An 18,274-nucleotide genomic window follows, 5' to 3' on the forward strand; every position below is an offset into this window, starting at 1 on the left:
AGTGGGAACAATATTACTCTTCTTATGCAGACATGTAATATGTGAGTGGAATGATAAACAAAAAGCGCAACTTGCACAATTACACACAATTACAGACGAAGAAAATATTAGGCAGAACTCGGTTAAAAATAAAAAATATTTAAATTTAATAATGAATAATACTCACTCAAGTGTAAAAACAGCCACCGAAAAATTTTTTCAACAGGCTTGGAAATTTTAATTGTTGCACCTTACGGTGATCAAGAAGTTGTGATAAAAAAGGTATTGGGCACGTACAGAAACGAATGGGCACGAGACTCTGAGATAGTGTCAAAAAAATGATTCAAACAGTTGAAAACAAGAAAGGGAAAAAAGAATACAAAACAAAACTATTGGTGGAAAAAGCAAACTTACTAGAAAGATGATCGATAAGCTGACAGTTTATTATAGCTTAGCAATAAGGAGAAATTGTGATTCCGTTGAAAACATGTTTAATGCTATCTGCCAATCAATTATCCACCTTCGAACATGATTATGAACCATTACCAGAAGATGTTGCTGAGGCTATATTTCCGACTTATACAGATCTCAGCAGTGAGAATTTATTAGAAAGATGTGTAGGTCGTTTTAACCAAAACAACAATGGTTTGGAAAATCAACTGATTTGGAAAATCTCTCCCAAAATTGTTCCGGCCGGTTCGAAAACTGTAGAAATCGCTACATACATAGCTACCGGCATATTTAATGAAGGAATGACATCACTATTGTATTACATGAAGGCAATAGGAATTACACTTGGGCCCAATGTGCATTCATATGCCGAAAAAGAAAATTAAGAGCGCGTGAACATTTCCGATCTCAGAGCGCGTGAGAGCACCTGAGGTGGAAGAATGGCCCGCAGCTGCCGAAGCGGCGGAGGGTGTATTATATGGTTCTGAAACAGACAACTCCACATAAGTAAAAAAAATTGTTATCCTATTTAAAGTGTTTTTCAAACTTTAATCGCGTTTTTCTTAAAATGGTTTTTTCAAAGTCGGTGAGCAACATTACTCGAAAACGGCTAAACCGATTAGTCTCAAATTTAACACGAGCTTCTTAAATATATTTTTTAGTAATTAATCAAAGATTTTTTCTCACCGATAAATATGTTTTTTCTGCATAAACAATTGAAGGCCGAAATTTTGGTCAAAAGTCGATTTTTTTTTTTTTTTTTTGATAAACCGCCATTTGGTCAAAAAAATTAATTTTGCTTATTCCTCCGATTAATTACTAGATTTAACATAACTTTAACGAAATCTGTTTGGTTTTTTAATTTCAGAGGATCCAGTTCAGAGATATAGTGGTCATCGCAAAATGTCATTTTTGAGGGGAGCTCCCGGAGATCAGCTGTAGCTCCTTTTCAAATAAATATTTTTACTAATACTAAGACTTAAAATACAGTTAACATAACATAATATGTGTAAAAATTTTCAGATGAATAAATTTAAAAGTTTTCTCAGAAAAAATTCTGGAATTCTGACTATATATAATCCCTTAAGAGAAAATGTATGAGCATGAGGTCCAAGGAGACTATGACAAAATAATTCTTGGCATACGTATAAAGTAAATAGCTGAACGTTTGTCGATCAATAATAGTTCCAATCGTTTGACCATTTCGATGAAAAGTTTGGCGTTATTCAACCACAGTACAACAGTAAAATAATAATTAAAATGACTTTATTGTTTTTCAAAGTATTCCGCTTGAAAGTGACTCCACTTTTGCATTCGCACGAACCAATTTTCAAAGCACATTTGCCACTCAGAAAAGGATACCTCCAAAATGAGCCGCTTTAAGGTTTCAACAGCTTCTTCAGGTGTTAAAAAAAATCATTAGGTGCCAAATTAAGGCTGTAAGGCAGATAATCCAATAATTCAATCTTTTGAGTGCTCAAAAACTCATTTGCTTTGAGGTGCTTCTTTCATTTTGATGTTTCATGCACGGAAATTCGAACCAACCCATTCGGCTACGGAGGCACCATAAATTAATGGTGTCAAAATCCCGTTGAAACCTAAACTCATCAAATGAATCTTTGAATATAGCAAATACCTTAAGATCGTTTGCAGAAAGTAAAGAATTTGCGAATGAGAGAAACAGCTACTCTGTCATTTATACAAAGAACAAATTATAGAGGATCTAAAATGCTCCCTTGCGGGACCCCTAAAGAAAACACACAATATTTAGATTGGATAGGTAGGGTTTCATCCACTTCAAAAAACCGGAGGTGGAGACCAAAACAGCCAGGTTTTACGATGAGTTTTCTGTGAAAAGCATGAGCTATTGAGCTTATAAAGTTCCAAGCAGACAATCCTATCAGAAAGTTTCGAAATTTAATATACAGGGTCCGGGACTCGAAGTGTAAGCAATAAAAAAGTCCATAAATTTAGTTTGGCAAATTCCTTTCATTCAGTTCAAAGTAAAAAATGTGTGAAAATAATACAAAATTAAGAATCAATTTACTTTTGCTCGATATGACCACCTTTTTCCTTGACTATGGCCTTGAGGTGGTCCAGAAACGAATCGCAAGCTTCCCGAATGTGACTTGCAAGTATTTTGGCCCACACGCGGACAATGATTTTTTTCAGCTCCTCGAGACTGGTGAGTCTTGTAGTTCGTACCTTGCTCTCCAAAATGGCACAAAGAGAATAATCCATCAGAATCGCGTCTGGTGAATTTGAGAACCATTGTGTGGATGTTATGAAGCTCGGAACGTTGTTTTTTAGCGATTCTTGGTTCACTCGAGCTTTGTGAGATGGTGCCGAGTCTTGTTGGAACGTCCATGGTCTGCTACCGAAATGATTGTCTGCCCACGGCTTCAAAGAAACCTCCAGAATGCTTTCCCGATAATATTTCGCATTTACCTTGACGCCAGGCTCGATGAAAACGATTGGTGAGCGCCCATCTGCGGCTACAGCGGCCCAAACCATTACCTGTGGCGGGTGCTGCTTCCTGGTGCCCAATCGATGACTCAAATTCTCGTATGAAAGGTCGGCTAAATAAACCCTATCGTTTTGGGAGTTTACAAATTGCTCAATTTGAAAAAATTTCTCGTCAGAAAACATAATGATCGGAAGTTGACCGCTTTCGGCCAAGCTAAGCAACTCCTTCGCTCTCTCAAGTCTACTTTGGTGTGAGATCATGCGCCTTTTGCATATTGCAAGGCTTGATCTTTGAGATCATTTGTCAGTGTGTGTCGAATGCTGCGGTCAGATATTTTCAGTTCTATCGCCATTTTATTGGCATATCGTCAGGGATTTCACTCAAGTCGCTTCTTTACTTCTAGAACTATTTCATGTGACGTTGCAGTCTTTTGATGACCACCTCCATGACGTTTCGCGATGCTACCAGTATCATTGAAACGAGCAATGGCGCGATAAACAAAAACTTTATTTACTTTAAGATCCTGGAGCTCACGAACAATCGCTGGTTGTGATTTTCCAGCCAAATATTATATAATGCAATCACACTATTACGTTTGAAAACTAGTACTGATTGCCGTGTATTAGCTGCGCGAGCGGTCTGAAGTTGGTTATACTTCGAGTGCCGGACTCTGTAGTAAAATTGAGGAAAAGATGTCAACTGCCGCAAAGTTTTTTGTTTTTTTTATTTAAATCATTTCATCATCATTTACCGCATAAAGGAAAGTATAAGAATACATGTTTATATTAAAATTGAATATTAACTTGTTGTAGTTGCCTATTCTCTGTTGACTTTTAACAGACTATTATTTGGTAGGAAATGCGGCCTGCAAAGAGAAATGAAAAATAGTTATTTAAACTTAATAGTATTTTAAACTTAAAATCTATTCGATAAAAACTTTTAAAAATCTAATTTTTTTCAAAAACTTCATTAGTAAATTTTATACTTAATGTATTCAAGCAAATATTAACTGCTAAAACGAATGACCTTACCTTAATCCCGCCATTACGGCAGTTTTCCGCTCAATCATTCTCTTTCTTCTTAAAGGCAAAATAAACTCAAATATCGGACGCAGAAAAGCAAAATAAATTATTTCGGCAACGGATATGAAACTGAAACCCATAAATAGGCCCATAATGCCACCAGTGTAAGCTTTGGCACAAATAAAGTCCACATTTTTATCAGTTAGTAGGAAAAGTTAATGTTTACAGTTTTACATTTTTAGATTTTTCCTAAAAGTTACTTTATTTCGTTTTCAAATACTCACATAGAAACTCTGTAAATCCCACGTAGACATTTTTAATATCACCATGAAATACAGTCTCGCGGTAATAAAAATGCACTATTGCAACATTTTTGTTTACATACTCCATTGACATATTGCGTAGTATACTTGGAGGCGTTAGATAATCATGCGCACGTAGCGGAGTCCAAGTGGCATCCGACTTATATGTAAGATCGAAACAACTTTGCAAACAATGCTTACAATAACTTTGTTCATCACCATCACTTTTCAATAACCAATCATTTACGGCCCTATGAATGCAGTGAGTTTGAGTCACATTACAAATGGTGACTTTATCATAAATTGATGGTAAATTGTAGGGCAAACATTTGCATTGATTATAAAGAAACCTCGTCCGACATTCACTCACGCAACTGCGACTTGAGTAGTGCCGAAAATAGAGTAGCTTCTCTTCGCCATTGAAGACACATTGACGCTCATTTCGGCTCAACTTACGCACCGTGGATGTTGCTTCGGTTCTAACGACATCAACTCGCAAACGGGTCTCGTAACCGATGGGCAAAATGAGTGCGGTTTCTCTGATTGTAGTTGTTTCGATGGGGCTATGCATACCAATCTTGACAGAGAGATAAAAAAGGAGACAAAGTAAAAAACACGTAAATAGGCACGGTTGAGAGAAAAGAGAAGCGGCTCAATGAATTTGACAGAATCAGGTGTTGAACTGACGTAATTGTAGACATTTGTTTACAAACAACTTCTTTCTTTCTAGTCTCTTTTTTTATTATCTTCCTGTTTGCATTATCTTATTTGTTTACATTAGCGTAACCTAACTTTTCCTTTTCACTTACAAATCTTAGCTATTTTGCCACTCTCTTCTTAGATCTCTCACTCTCTACCTAATCACGACAGTATTACGTTCTTTTCTCCTCATCAGGCTGCGAAATCTTTTATTTTTTCTGATGGGAGCCATTTAGATAGCGATTCACAAAGTCATTAGGGGTATTCACATATAATTTTTTTTTAATTTTCAGTTAACATTTGATCATTTTTGCTAATCTAGTGATTTTTGGTGACATAGTATATTTGTTTTTAAATGTATATAAGGTGGCGCAAAATTAATCATTCCATTTTGATTTTTAATAACTCTTTTACTAAATAAATTTTTTTTTCGAGTGATGAAAACCATTATTTTGACCTTTACGCGCTCCTTGTATACTACAGCTGTCGAGTTCACAAGTGTGAAATATGTTTGACGTACAACGCCATTTGTATAAAGTATAAATCTTACAATAGGGTGATTAATTGTGTGCCACCTTGTATAAATTTAAAAATATAGTTATTCAATATGAATGAACAGCGCTCAGCTGTTTACGGTATTAATAAAAAAGTAGTCAAGCCCACACGTCAATAGCCAACACGCTAATTTGTTAATCAACACGCCGGTCACAAGAAAGTTTTACAAAAACAAAATATTCGTGAAAAACTATTTCTGAATCAGTAGTAGCAACACAGCGATTTCGTTGTGAATACCCCTCACCAAATAAAATAATTCATATATTTCGATTTATGTCATATCACTTACCTTAAAACCCGGTCCATTGGTTGTTGAACAATAGTAATCATCAATCTCCGCATCTAACATCAATGAAAGGCCCATTGACACACCTGTACCGGCGGCTGTACTCGGATAGAAATTCGGCGGTAACTGTTTGGGATAACCATCCTCAGGATTCCAATCAATCGCTTCAATATTCCGGATCCTTTCATAATCTTCTATTATTTTTTTAGTTCTGCATTAACAGAAAAAATCGCACAAATACAGAGCAGGCTTCTCAACAACAAATTCCGCTTCAAAATGCCACTTACATGCTGGTATATAGGAATTTCGGATGTAAAATATTGAAAACACAGCAAAGACCCTCATCGGTCATAACTTCATGAAATATGTCTGAACAATTCAATACAACGGAACCGATCGTACAGGAGAGCACCATTCTTGAGCACGGTTGAGCGTGCTAGAAAAGAGCAGAGAGAAAAAAATTAAAACCAGCTCGGTTAGCGAATACGGCAGTACAGATGAAAATATTTAGACACAGAACCTCATAATTTAAAAAATAGAAAATTCGATAAAACAGCTTAAAGTTTTAAATTTAATATGCCCCCCTGAGTAAAAGTAAATACACAGATTAATCTAACGAAATACTCTTAATAAATGTCGCCGTGATCTACACAATATATAAAATTTATTATGACACTCTTGTAGTAAATGAGGGATACCTGATACGGTTGAGGAAATTTAACAGACTCTAAGAAGGAAATGCGTTACTGAAAAGCTTAGCAGTGATTTTGTGTGAATATATCGTGAACTAAAAATGTTAGGTTAACTTAGGTTAACTGAAACTCAGTTTAATAGTCTACTTCCACCAAGTTTAAACTACAGTTGCACTTAACTCAGTTAATTGTTGTCTTAACAGAACTGTATCAGAGCTCATAAGCTCTCAGTCAGAATGGAGTTAACTACACTTTGTTGACGTAATAGAAAATGTTATGTTAACAGTGATAGCCACAATTATAATTGTAATACATTTATAAATGTAGCCAGAGTCGTAGCTATACGAACAAAAGAGGAATCATTACCTAAGTCTTGTGTGATAGAATTTTCGTACAGAAAATTACTTCCCCTTACTTTTAGCATAAATATATATTTTTCTTTAAACTGCATAATTAATGTTAAGTAATTTGTGAAACAACATCAAGACGCACACCACAAATAGGAGCCTCCTGGTCCCAAACACCCAAAAAGGGTCTCAGCGCCAATTATATATGTATTTATATGTAATTACTCTTTATTCTCATTATTTAAACCAAAAACATGAAACTTACAAATAACTCTCTTCAAATACTTAAAAGTACAGATAGCTTTGGCAGCCATCGATTGTCAGAAAAGCTGAAACATAAACTAAAATCTATTGTTTAAGGGGTGCCGGTGATCTAGAGCTCGAAAATTTAGGGTATTTTTGCATTTTGTGCACTCAGATTTTTACTGATCATTGATCTGATTCCTCCATACAATGCAAGGTGCGCATTACTAAATTTAAAATCGTTACAAAGTAGAAGAAGTATATTTTCACTCTGCTTTATTTTCGATATTATGTATATATGGAAAAATTGACTCGCCTCTTTACTCGTAGAGCGCATTCACTTTCACATACCTCAAAAAAATCTTCGGAGTAACGATTTATTCTTCCTAGAGCGAGTTAGAACTGTTTATGCCACGAAAGCGCCCTTGGTTGGAGCATTGAATGAGTTTAACGAGATTTCAAGTTCTTTGACTTTTGATTTGTCGCTATCTAAATATAATTTCAAGTTATTACTCAATGAATTTTTATTGTTAGTAACAATACTGTTAGTTCTATGTAGTTTTAGGAAACCTTGTGTTTTCAAATTTACTAAATAAATGAATGAATAAATATTAAAAGTTTAACGTGATCTGGACAAAATTGAAAGTACGTACCTCAAAAAATTTCATTGCGCTGATTAAATGTTCAAACATTTTTATGTATGTATGTATTTTCAGTTTAAACTCTTGAGGTGAAACATTGAGGCAAAATATATTATTTAAGGAGTTTTTTTTTTTTTGAGAAAATATATTTAAAACCCACTTTAATTAATTATAAAATATAATCAATTTTATAATTCGTGAGGAAAAAGGCGAGAGGTCCCCTTATTTGAACAAACTGCTTTTACAAACATTTTGGCACCTTTGTGCAAATTTTCAACTTACCTGCTGTAGAAAAGCTGGAATTGATAAATTATTGTTTTTGAAATTAGGCTCGTCCATTAGTTTTTCATCAGAAAAAGCTTCCTCATTACAGAGTAGTTTTAATAGCGCACCTTCTTTCGAATCACTGTAAAGAAAAGTCACGATGAGTTCTCTTGAGTTGCGATTTAATCTTGGGGAATAAGGAAAAGTCACAACGAGCTGAGTATATAAGGCGGATATAGGGTGGGTGCAACAACAAATTATCAATGTATCTTTCAGTTGCGAATCGGATATCATCACTTTCACGGGCCGCTCTCTTTCTAAACTTTACCACCAACTGCCGACAATTTTTACGGGTATCGGGGACATGCTCAAATATGTAGGTCTCGTCTCCAGTGACTATCCGAGTTATCAAATCTCAAATATCTCAACGCAACGCGTCCCGCGTAATTTGAGTCACTCATTTTCACAACGCCACTAAAAAGAACTGCTTTCTTATGCACTTGATTTGAACTTAAACTACAGAAAGGTGTCCAATTTCCTCCGACCTTCTTATACTTACGAACGACGCAATGTTGCCAGTTCACGAGTTAATTCCAATTGCCTATTAAACTGTATATGATGTATAACGATCGGTTGGGGTAGAGGCGACCAGTATCCTACCATCACTCGCGGTACTCGAAGAAACTACGCGTGTCGTAGTTTATTAAAAAACGATATTGGATGATTGAATTTGCGTAATTTTTCGAACTTATGGCATTCGCGATAAGCATCAGCAGATCACAAGACCAGTAATTGGGAATTTGCGGAGTTACCTTGAGATTATGAGATATGTGATCCTTACATTTTAGATACATATCGGGTGTTTTTTTAGCTGCATGAGAACTATCGATATCGATAACTAGGGTTTGGCAGCTGAGAATGGCAAACTGTGTTGACATTTCTGCTCAGTAAGGTTCGGCAAGTTCTCATGAATCGTTCAACGGCAGAACAATATTTCCACATTTTGGAAATTTACTTTGAAAAAAAAAACATCTGTTTGCGAGGTTCATAGGGCACTTCATCCATTTTACGTACGATTTACACGCTGGCGGCATCATCGATCCGTATTTCTTTCGATATGGGGAAGGAGCTGCCGTTGCGGTGAATGGCGAGCGCCATCGAGCCATGATTTGTTTCCAAAAATTAATCATCTAAACATTGACGACATTTGGTTCCCAACAAGATGGCGGAACTTGCATTACAGCGCATTTAGAAACGATTCAGTAGACTGATCGAATAGATCATGTAACTCGTAGCTGCGACAGACATATGCCAGATATCATATTCAAAAAATAAATGCCAAGCTCCTCGATAGATGGATATTTGAGGTCTCTTTTTGTCTCATAAAATTCAACTATAAGTTTCTTAATAAACTAAAGATTTAATTTCGTCGGTCAGTCTCAGTTGAGCTCTCAGTGCGAACGGTAGTGTTTTGATTCTCTTTGTCTTTACATTCGTATGCACATTTCATTTCATTGCGTTTATCTTAAAAACAACAAAGCCTTTGTTTCTTAATTGACGTACATAAGTGCACGTGGTATTTACTTGGTGATTCGATAACTATGACCCCTGGGGCCTTTAACTTCGGAGATAATAGGTATGCCCCTTTGGCAACCAATCCCCACAAAAAGAAAAAGCGTAAAGCCCTTTCGGAATTTCCATCACTTCCGATTCCAACACTTGCTCCGCCAAACCCAAAATTGGTTGTTGTATCGGCAACAGATGAAACCAAGCCGCTGTCACATTTCCATGCTTCCCTGTAGAAAAATCCTTCCATATAATAAGCAAAGAAATTATTAAAGTGTCGGAGTTAAGAGACGAAAATCTTCTATTGCTTGTCAATAATAAAACTGCCGCTGGAAAATTTATCGCTGCAAAATAATTAGCAGGGGTCTGCGAGATTAATTGTAAGTACTATGAAAACCTGAACTTTATCAAGGGTACGATACAGGCCATGTCCCAGATGAGGAAATAGTTAAAAATCTTGAGTCACAAGGCGTAGTTGCAGTCTGCAAGTTTAAGAAACCTGTTGAAAATAAACAAAAAGAAAGTGGAGTTATCTTATTAACCTTCGACTCGTATAAGTTACCCGAAACACTCAAAGTATCATGGCATAAGCTACGGGTAAGGGAATACATACCCAACCCAATGCGTTGTAAATCATGCCAAATACCAGGGCACACTGCGAAATATTGCAAAAATTACCCTTTATGTGTTAACTGCAGCCTTCCACCACATAGCATTGATTCATGTATATGTATAAAATGCGCAAACTGTGCCGAAGAGCATTCATCAAACAACAATAAATGCACAAAATACATCCAACAAAAAAAAATCATAAAAATAAAAACGCAACAAAAATGCTCCTTGAAGCAAGCTAAGTCCATTTATATTTCACAGCTTCCGCAAATATCTCCAACATCATCTTATGCCGACACGGCTTGCTCGTGCAACCAGTGTCCCCTTAAAACCAACTTCATCAAATTTGGTTAATGTAGAACCATCTACTCCGTTATCTACATCCAAAACAATTATCGCTACAGTTACAACCATCACCACCACTCAACCCACATCGCCAAAAACCATAGATATACTGTCCTCTAGGACTATACCAAGTACATCAAACCAAACCACCCGCTCAATCTCATATGCATCAATCGCAAACAATACGACTCTACCCTCCTTTTCTCCATCTCCCATTACAAACCTTACTAAAAATGTAATAAAAAATAACGAATACTATACAAAGAACATCGATACTTCAGATTCCGATTAATACATAGCAAAATGTAGTCCCTTAATTTTTAATACCTGACAAATGGTCTTCAATATCCTACAATGGAACCCTAAAGGATTATACAACAACTTCAACGAGCTTAAGCTCCTAATAAATGAACACAACCCATATTTTATATCGCTACAAGAGACACAGCTTTCTCACAACAAATCCGCTAATATCTCTAGTCGTTATACCAGCTACTTCTCTAATTTGCCCCATAACAACTCTGGTAAGACAGCAATTGCTGCTATCATCCTGAACGACATCCCACACAAACGCATCCACCTGCAATCTCCACTATCTATAATCACCATAGAAATTAATATTGGAATAAAATTTACTATTATAACTATTTACATTCCACAGCGATCAAGCTTTTAACCTAAAAGACCTTCAAAATATAATCCATAATGCTAATGGTAACATTATTATAGTAGGTGACATGAATGCATGGAACCCTCTATGGGGTTCGGACTGCAACAATAAAAGGGGAGAAATAATAGAGAATCTGATCCTCAGAAAATTGTATCGTTTTAAACGATAACGCACCAACGCATTTCTCCGCACATAACACATTTGCACACGTAGACATTGATATGTGCTCAACTGACATTGCTACAAGACTATCGAGTATTACACTCGGTGATTTGCACGGAAGTGATCACTTCCCGTTAGTAACCCAAATAAACTCCAATCCAAAGCCCTGGGTATCCTACCCAAAGGTTAACACAAATAAGGCAAACTGGGTTAACTTCCAAAGCGTTTCTACGCACTTCCTATGATCTATGCTGAAGAAAATAAGCCAAACCGGATTGAAAAATATTAATATTTAAAAAAGTTACAAGGGTTTTTAGAAGTTTAAACTTTAACTGCTGTTTTCTCGAAAACTTGTTTTCGCACGTAAGGTACATTTTCGTAGACCAGGTCACATATTATTAAATTTCAAGAGAATATCATACGTGGTTTATGCTGATGATGTAATACTGTTTACTAAGTGTAAAGACCGAAATCTAGTTCATGATGATTTTCATAAAATCCTAAACGATATTTCTAAATGGTCGAAAGCTTCTGGGGCATCACTTGCTTATGAGAAATGTAGGATTCTACACTTATGCAAAAAACAAATGTTGTTCACTATCGTTAAGTTTTAATCATATCAATATTAATAACTATAACAGCATAAAAATACTATTTAGGTATAATCTTCGACAAACGATTTACGTTTAGAGATCACTGTAAATATGTAAGAAATATTGAAGAAATAAAAAATTGTCCTCGAAATACTGTCTGTGAAAACCGTCAGCACTCGTCAATGTCGCACGAGCACTAATTCTCTCGAAGATGGATTACGGACTTCCGATATATGGGCAATGCGCAAAAGCCAACATTAAATTGATAACGCCACCATATCACACTGAGGTTAGAAGAAGCCTCCGCGCATTCCCTACGTCGCCAACAGCATGTATCTTTTCGGAAGCTGGATCGCCAAATCTATAGGAACGTATAGCTAATGCCATTATAGAGTTAGTTCCAAAAGTGCTACAAGGGAACAATACTTTACTGTATAACGCAATAAAGCTGCAAGCCGCAAAGAAAAAAACCTTCCACCACCCATCTGCAATAGCCAGGTGCATATCAATGGCAATAGACCTGGGGCTTCCCACTGCAATAAGAAGCGTTATTATTAAACAGCCTCCAGCGTGGCAACCCCTAAACAGCCTCATCTGGTATATCAGAAAATGTTCAAGGAAACAGAAGCAAGGATTGGAAGTTTTTATATACCGATGTATCAAAAGATCAGAATCAAATCGCTTATGGAGTTGTCGATTCAAATGCCTCCACCATATGTACTCGCAACTTATTCAACTTCTGCTCAATATACACTGCTGAATCAGTAGCGATACTACAAGCATTAGAGTATACGCACAAAATTAAAGATAGCATTTCCACAGTAAAAGCACTGTTAAATGGAAGAAATAAAAACCGCCTACTTAACACTGTACGATGCAAATTAGTGGAGGGAAAAGGATTGGCCAAAATCATGTGGATCCCTGGCCATGTTGACATCGTTGCCTTTGACCAAAAGGCCAAACTTGCAACAATCGAACTCCTTTATACCACCGCATGGTTCTTCAAAGATGACATAGTGCGTTTGGCGCCGGCCACATTTACAGAAAAATCACAAAAGCTTTTAAATCCACAACACCATTACAGCAAGTTTTGCACAACAAATAAAAAAGTACAATGTTACATACAATCATATGAAAATGCTCACCCGTTTACGTATTGGCTACACAATCATAACCCATAGTCATATCCTAAAGGGAGAAAGTCAACCGCCCTGTCCGTACTGCAACTCCCCCCAACTCAGCGTAATCCATCATCTCACCGACATGAGGAAAAACTCCTTTGAAAACCACACCCCGTCAGACTTGTTAAAAATTGTTGAGGATAAAATAAATAAATTTCGTCGGTGTGTTTTGAAAAAAAAAAGTTCGTAAAATTTCAATATTTTTATCATCTCGCATCCAAAAGCCCATATCCACCTTTTACAGTATGTCCCCCAGTAAACTAGCTGCCCCCCAACAGAAGCTAATTAAGGTAAGCTAAGGAATGTACGCACAACTCCTATTCGGACTTCATAAAATTAACCGGTATGGAAAATTCAACTAATCAGTCTAATCACCTCATCTCAGAATATTTTGTTAGGTTAAGTTAGATGAAAGCGTCCACTGTAGGACACACTCAGACTCATAGCCTATTGTGATGCCGCGAGGGGAACATGTCTCTGTGTGTGCTTTTCAAAAATCTAAGAATATCTCGGATTTCTTCAGTACTGAGATCTTTCAATTCCTTAAAAAATTGTCTACCTAAAATGGTGAATCTACGTCTGGATATAGCAAGAAAATGGCACAAGAGGTGCGAGATCGACCATCAGAAGTTTTCTATTCTGCAGAAGTCATGCGTTTGCACGCCCATCCTCTGGGCGTGTCTCCCTATTGCGCAGTGCCCATATTAACGAAACCCATTGTTCTAAGACTATACTTATTTTGGCTTAGCAGAGATTCTGTGCGTTTGGCATTGAGAGTCAGCCACAATTGTCTGGCAATTCTGCAGGTGGTTTCGTTATGCCATCGTTCATTCGCTGATCTTACTATTTCCTCAAAGATAAGTAGGTTACATGTTTGTAAGGGTGGTATGCCTATGCCATTGTCTGTGTACTTGTCAGTCAACTTGGTGCCAAGTCTCACTAGTTCATCGGCTCTGCAACAACCCTCAATGTCACAATAGTCAGGATACCATGTTACCTTTAGATAAAATTACTCAGCCATCTCATTAAGAAATGTGCGGCATTTCATGGCTACCTTGGAGGTTGTCGACCGCTTTGTGAGGGATTTGTCACCGCCTGGCTATCAGTGAAAATGTAGATATCATCTCCAGGTATCGCATCACACTGTACCCGTGTCGCGGCTTTCAATATTTCCATCAATTCAGCCTGAAAGACAATACAGTAGTCGGGAAACTGAAAATTGAAGGAGACCCCAGATGTCGAAATATACACTTCAGCCCAACCTGCCCTCTAGCTTTGATCCATAAGTATATACATGGAAAGACTCGCCCTGTCTTACATGGAATATTTTGTTACTTACGCTTTATAATGCGCTACACGACTAGCGCACACCTGATTCATATTGCAAATGGTAACAGCCGGAAATGGTGTACTCAATATAGATGTGGGATGGGGACTTATGCCAATAATAACAGGCGTACTAATCCATTTAGCGTAGACATTTGCAATGAGGTTGGCTGTTACTATTATAGCCGCTAGAAAGGCACACAAAAAGAAGGATCTGTGGAAGAGAAAAATAAATGGCAATTATATTTAATATTGAAAATTATAATGTATCGAAATACACTTACTTCTCCCAGATTGTTATGTTATCATCAGCCAAATATTTCAGACCGTGCAATGTCGTCTCTCTAAGAAACTTTTTCACATTGGCCCTACAATAATTTTTAAAAAGTATTTTTGACGCTTTAGATTTATCCATGAGATAAGCCGGACTCTGCACGCGATGAATTCCCATAGTGAAGTAAATGTACTTATTTAACATAATTTTATAAATGCATAGATACTTAGTTAGATACAAAGTGGGTAATTAAATAGGTGTGTCAACGGGAGAATAATTAGGCACTTAGGTAATGAGGTAAAGAGTTAGTTTTAGGCCTCTGATAAGTGATTTTTAATTACACCTGCAGTTTGCTCAGAGCAGCAGAGAAATTATAGTGCAAGGCAACATGCATACAGACATACAAGTATTTGTTTTTTTTTTCAGAAAAAAATACACTTCATCGCCTAGGCGATTTTGACCAACTTCAAAGCATCACGGACTTTTCTTTCACGTGCAAACCTACGCCAATCAAAAACATCAAACGGTTCAGTGCTTCGCCGTTTAGTCTAACTCTCCTGTCCTCTTACCACTAGCGGAAATCGAATTAAATGCTTTCAGGGCCGGAGCTAGCGTCCATATTAATTTCAACGTCATGGATTAGTTGTTGTTGTTGCTGTTGTTATAGCAGCTGTTGTTGTAGCAGTAATACAAGGCCGTCAGTGTAAGGGCTAGTCGTCTTCGTCTAGCTCATCTAAGGGAAAACAGGAAACATGCTGTTTCGATAGGTTGGGTCCAGAGGGAGAGGGGTGTTAGATGAGTAGGTTTTAAGGGGCATGTGAAAAGGTGGTTAGTGTCGTGAGGGGTGCCTTCACATATCTTTGGTATGTCGGGATCAATTCTAGATAAATAGGAGTTTGACCTGCTACAATATCCGGGAAAACTGGAGCTCTTCATCTGCTGTAGGTGGTGGCGTAATTTATTAGGCGTCTCCTGACGTGTCTAGGAGGCGGCTCTGGCTCAAGCAGGTGTCTGCAAGGGTGAATAGCAACCTAACAGGAACTGCTTGCTGAGCAGTTTATTGTGCTCCATTACAGGGAGCATCTGTGCCTCGTTGTGAAGGTGTTGAAGAGGGGACATCAGTAGGCAACCCGTTGCTGTGCGAATGGGAGTGTTTTGGCAAGTCTGCAGGTTTATCCACTGCGTGTCACTGGTTCCAAGCGACCAGATAAGTGCAGCATAGCTTAGAACTGTGAGGTTATTTACCCAGGTTTATATCAAGACAATTTTGCAACTATGCCCCAGAGACATGGACTCACCTCATTTTCGAATGCGACCTTATCTCGTAAAGGCGAGAAAAACACCTTCTGTTATTATGGCTGAATAGAAAGCGTATATATTCTCTACCACCAAATGTCCCCCTAATGTGGAGAAAGTATTGTGAAAAAAGATAGACTAACAATAAATTTCGCTGTCGAAACACGTAGTTGTATCCAAAGGATAGGTCATCTGTTGGTTTCTTTAAAAAAAAAACTATAAAAAACGGATCAACTTTTATATCAGCGCATTTTTTCTCAAGGGTATTATAATTTTGTTCACATAACGGTTGTATAGTATGTCATGGCATAAAGGTATCGAGATATATAGAGATATACAGGGTGCATACGGTATTTGCCGACAACTTCAGAGTAAAACTGATTAGCTTTTGTTTTGAACAAAATTTAATGAAAGTTCGATCTGGGTCCGGATGCCCGAATGCCCGATTTGCATACCCGATCAAATGATTATTCTTAAAGAGCATAAAGGTATTGATTGCAGCCTTCAGAGAAGAAATTATGTTATGGATTTCAAAGAGATAGAGGGTCATAAGTTCGGTGTTATGTGGTCGTGGAAATTTTCTACTATCCAATTTTGTGTCGCCCTCGCTTTGTGTGAAGAAGCAGAGTCTTGCGGAAAGATGTATGGGCTATCACCGCGTACACTATCAATCCAGGGTATCACTACTGTCTCTAGAGCTTCGATATATGTAGCAGAGTTCACTCAAAATTCTTGAGTAAAGAATTGTAGGGACACGACATTTCCTTTGGTGCTCACAACACCTAAAACCATAACAGTGGCTGGGAACTTCGTGTGCATACAACGGGATTGGAGCATAACGATTTGTCACTTCTGCAGATGGTTGTTGTTGTTGTAGTAGCAAAAACATTCCCCATACATGTACGGGGAGTGGAACCGATTGTCGGGAGAACAACAGTCTTCAGCTGATCTTTAGTCTTGGTCGAAATTAGATTCATCAGAAAAAACCATAACATATCAGGCTCTTCACGTTGTTCAATTTTGTTTAGAAGCCGTTTTAATCAGATTACATGCTGTTCTCGAGTTTGCTCCGACATAAACTCTCTTCTGCGCATAAAGTAGAATTTATACCCATACAAGGGCTCTCAATGATTTTATAGTATCCTCGTCAATGGTCGCTTGCACTTTTTGAAACAATTCTACAGATCGGACAGTGTCAGAACCTCGTGTTTTTTGCGTTTTGCATCAGACTCTGCATCCCCGCCCGATGCTTCCAATTCACGGCGAGCTTTATGAGCGAATAAACGGGGATACTTAAGAAAATTAGAGATTTCTAAATCATTGTGATTTGCACATATAGCGACGATAACCACATGTCTCTTAATTTCTTGAGTTAAATTGTAGTCCTCACTTACCAAAAGTCACATACTTACCAAAAGACTCTGAATGTTGAGAAGCGTCGATTAGCCAAGCCGTCCATCCGTCCGTGCACACGACAACTCGAACAAAAATTATTATATTGAGAGGTTGGTACTGAAAATGGACAAAATCAGGCGACAACCACGCCCATCTCCAATATAATTGTAATTATCTAAAATGTGCGTGGGTATATAAAGTGCGGTCCGAACCGAATTGCGCTATCCTTACTTGTTTTACCTTACCTCCATAGTTATACCCGTTTTCGTCCAAACTGCGCCCTTATTTTTGGGAGTGGAAAGAGATTGAAATTTGTAGGCGAGTACTCCTGGTTGTTGTTGTAACAATATAATTTTTCGTAGAACGCTGCTGAACTGTTAATGTAGAACCGACTATGTGGTAACGAGTCGAAAGTTCCTCTTCAACGCTACTGTACGATGATGCCCCCTTTCTACTTATGCGACAAAAGTTTTCAAGTGAGAAAAATTGCCCCAAATATAATGACTAAATATAAACAAAACGTTACGGTGAAAATCAGTGTCAAGGGTAGGTGGAGATAAAAATATTTTTTCTCACTTGAAAAAGATTTAGTTTAGAACTTGCTAGTCGGCAGAATCTCATTTTAATTGGTCAACTTCAAACGTGAAAACTTCCTTTTAACCTCAAAAAACAAAGTTTGCAGTTTTGGACAGAACCATAAATAATTTTGTCAAATAATTAAACCCTTTTTTTTTGGTTTTATTAAGTATAATATTTATTAACACGCATTATAATCTTACACATATTTATTTAGTATTTAACGTTTATGATTCACTTATGAACTTATTAATATACAGCATATTTCATGGAATAAAAAACAAAACAACAATTATTGTTAGTGCCTCGGAATAAGAGGAGTATTTAAAAT

General features: G+C 37.2%; 1 protein-coding gene across 1 annotated transcript; it reads right to left on the reverse strand.

Moving 5' to 3' along the window:
- Positions 1–3,620: 3,620 nt before the first annotated feature.
- LOC128868040 (pickpocket protein 28) lies at positions 3,621–14,817 on the reverse strand. The gene is made up of 8 exons (XM_054109762.1): positions 14,687–14,817; positions 14,416–14,616; positions 7,966–8,089; positions 6,048–6,196; positions 5,764–5,971; positions 4,203–4,797; positions 3,928–4,087; positions 3,621–3,761 (listed from the first exon to the last, which is right to left on the reverse strand). Exons 1-8 carry the CDS (start codon positions 14,815–14,817, stop codon positions 3,713–3,715), a joined length of 1,617 nt encoding a protein of 538 aa, XP_053965737.1. The 3' UTR covers positions 3,621–3,712.
- Between the last annotated feature and the right edge of the window lie 3,457 nt (positions 14,818–18,274).

The sequence above is a fragment of the Anastrepha ludens genome, chromosome 6 (assembly GCF_028408465.1).
Source record: "Anastrepha ludens isolate Willacy chromosome 6, idAnaLude1.1, whole genome shotgun sequence".
Lineage (NCBI taxonomy): Eukaryota > Metazoa > Arthropoda > Insecta > Diptera > Tephritidae > Anastrepha > Anastrepha ludens.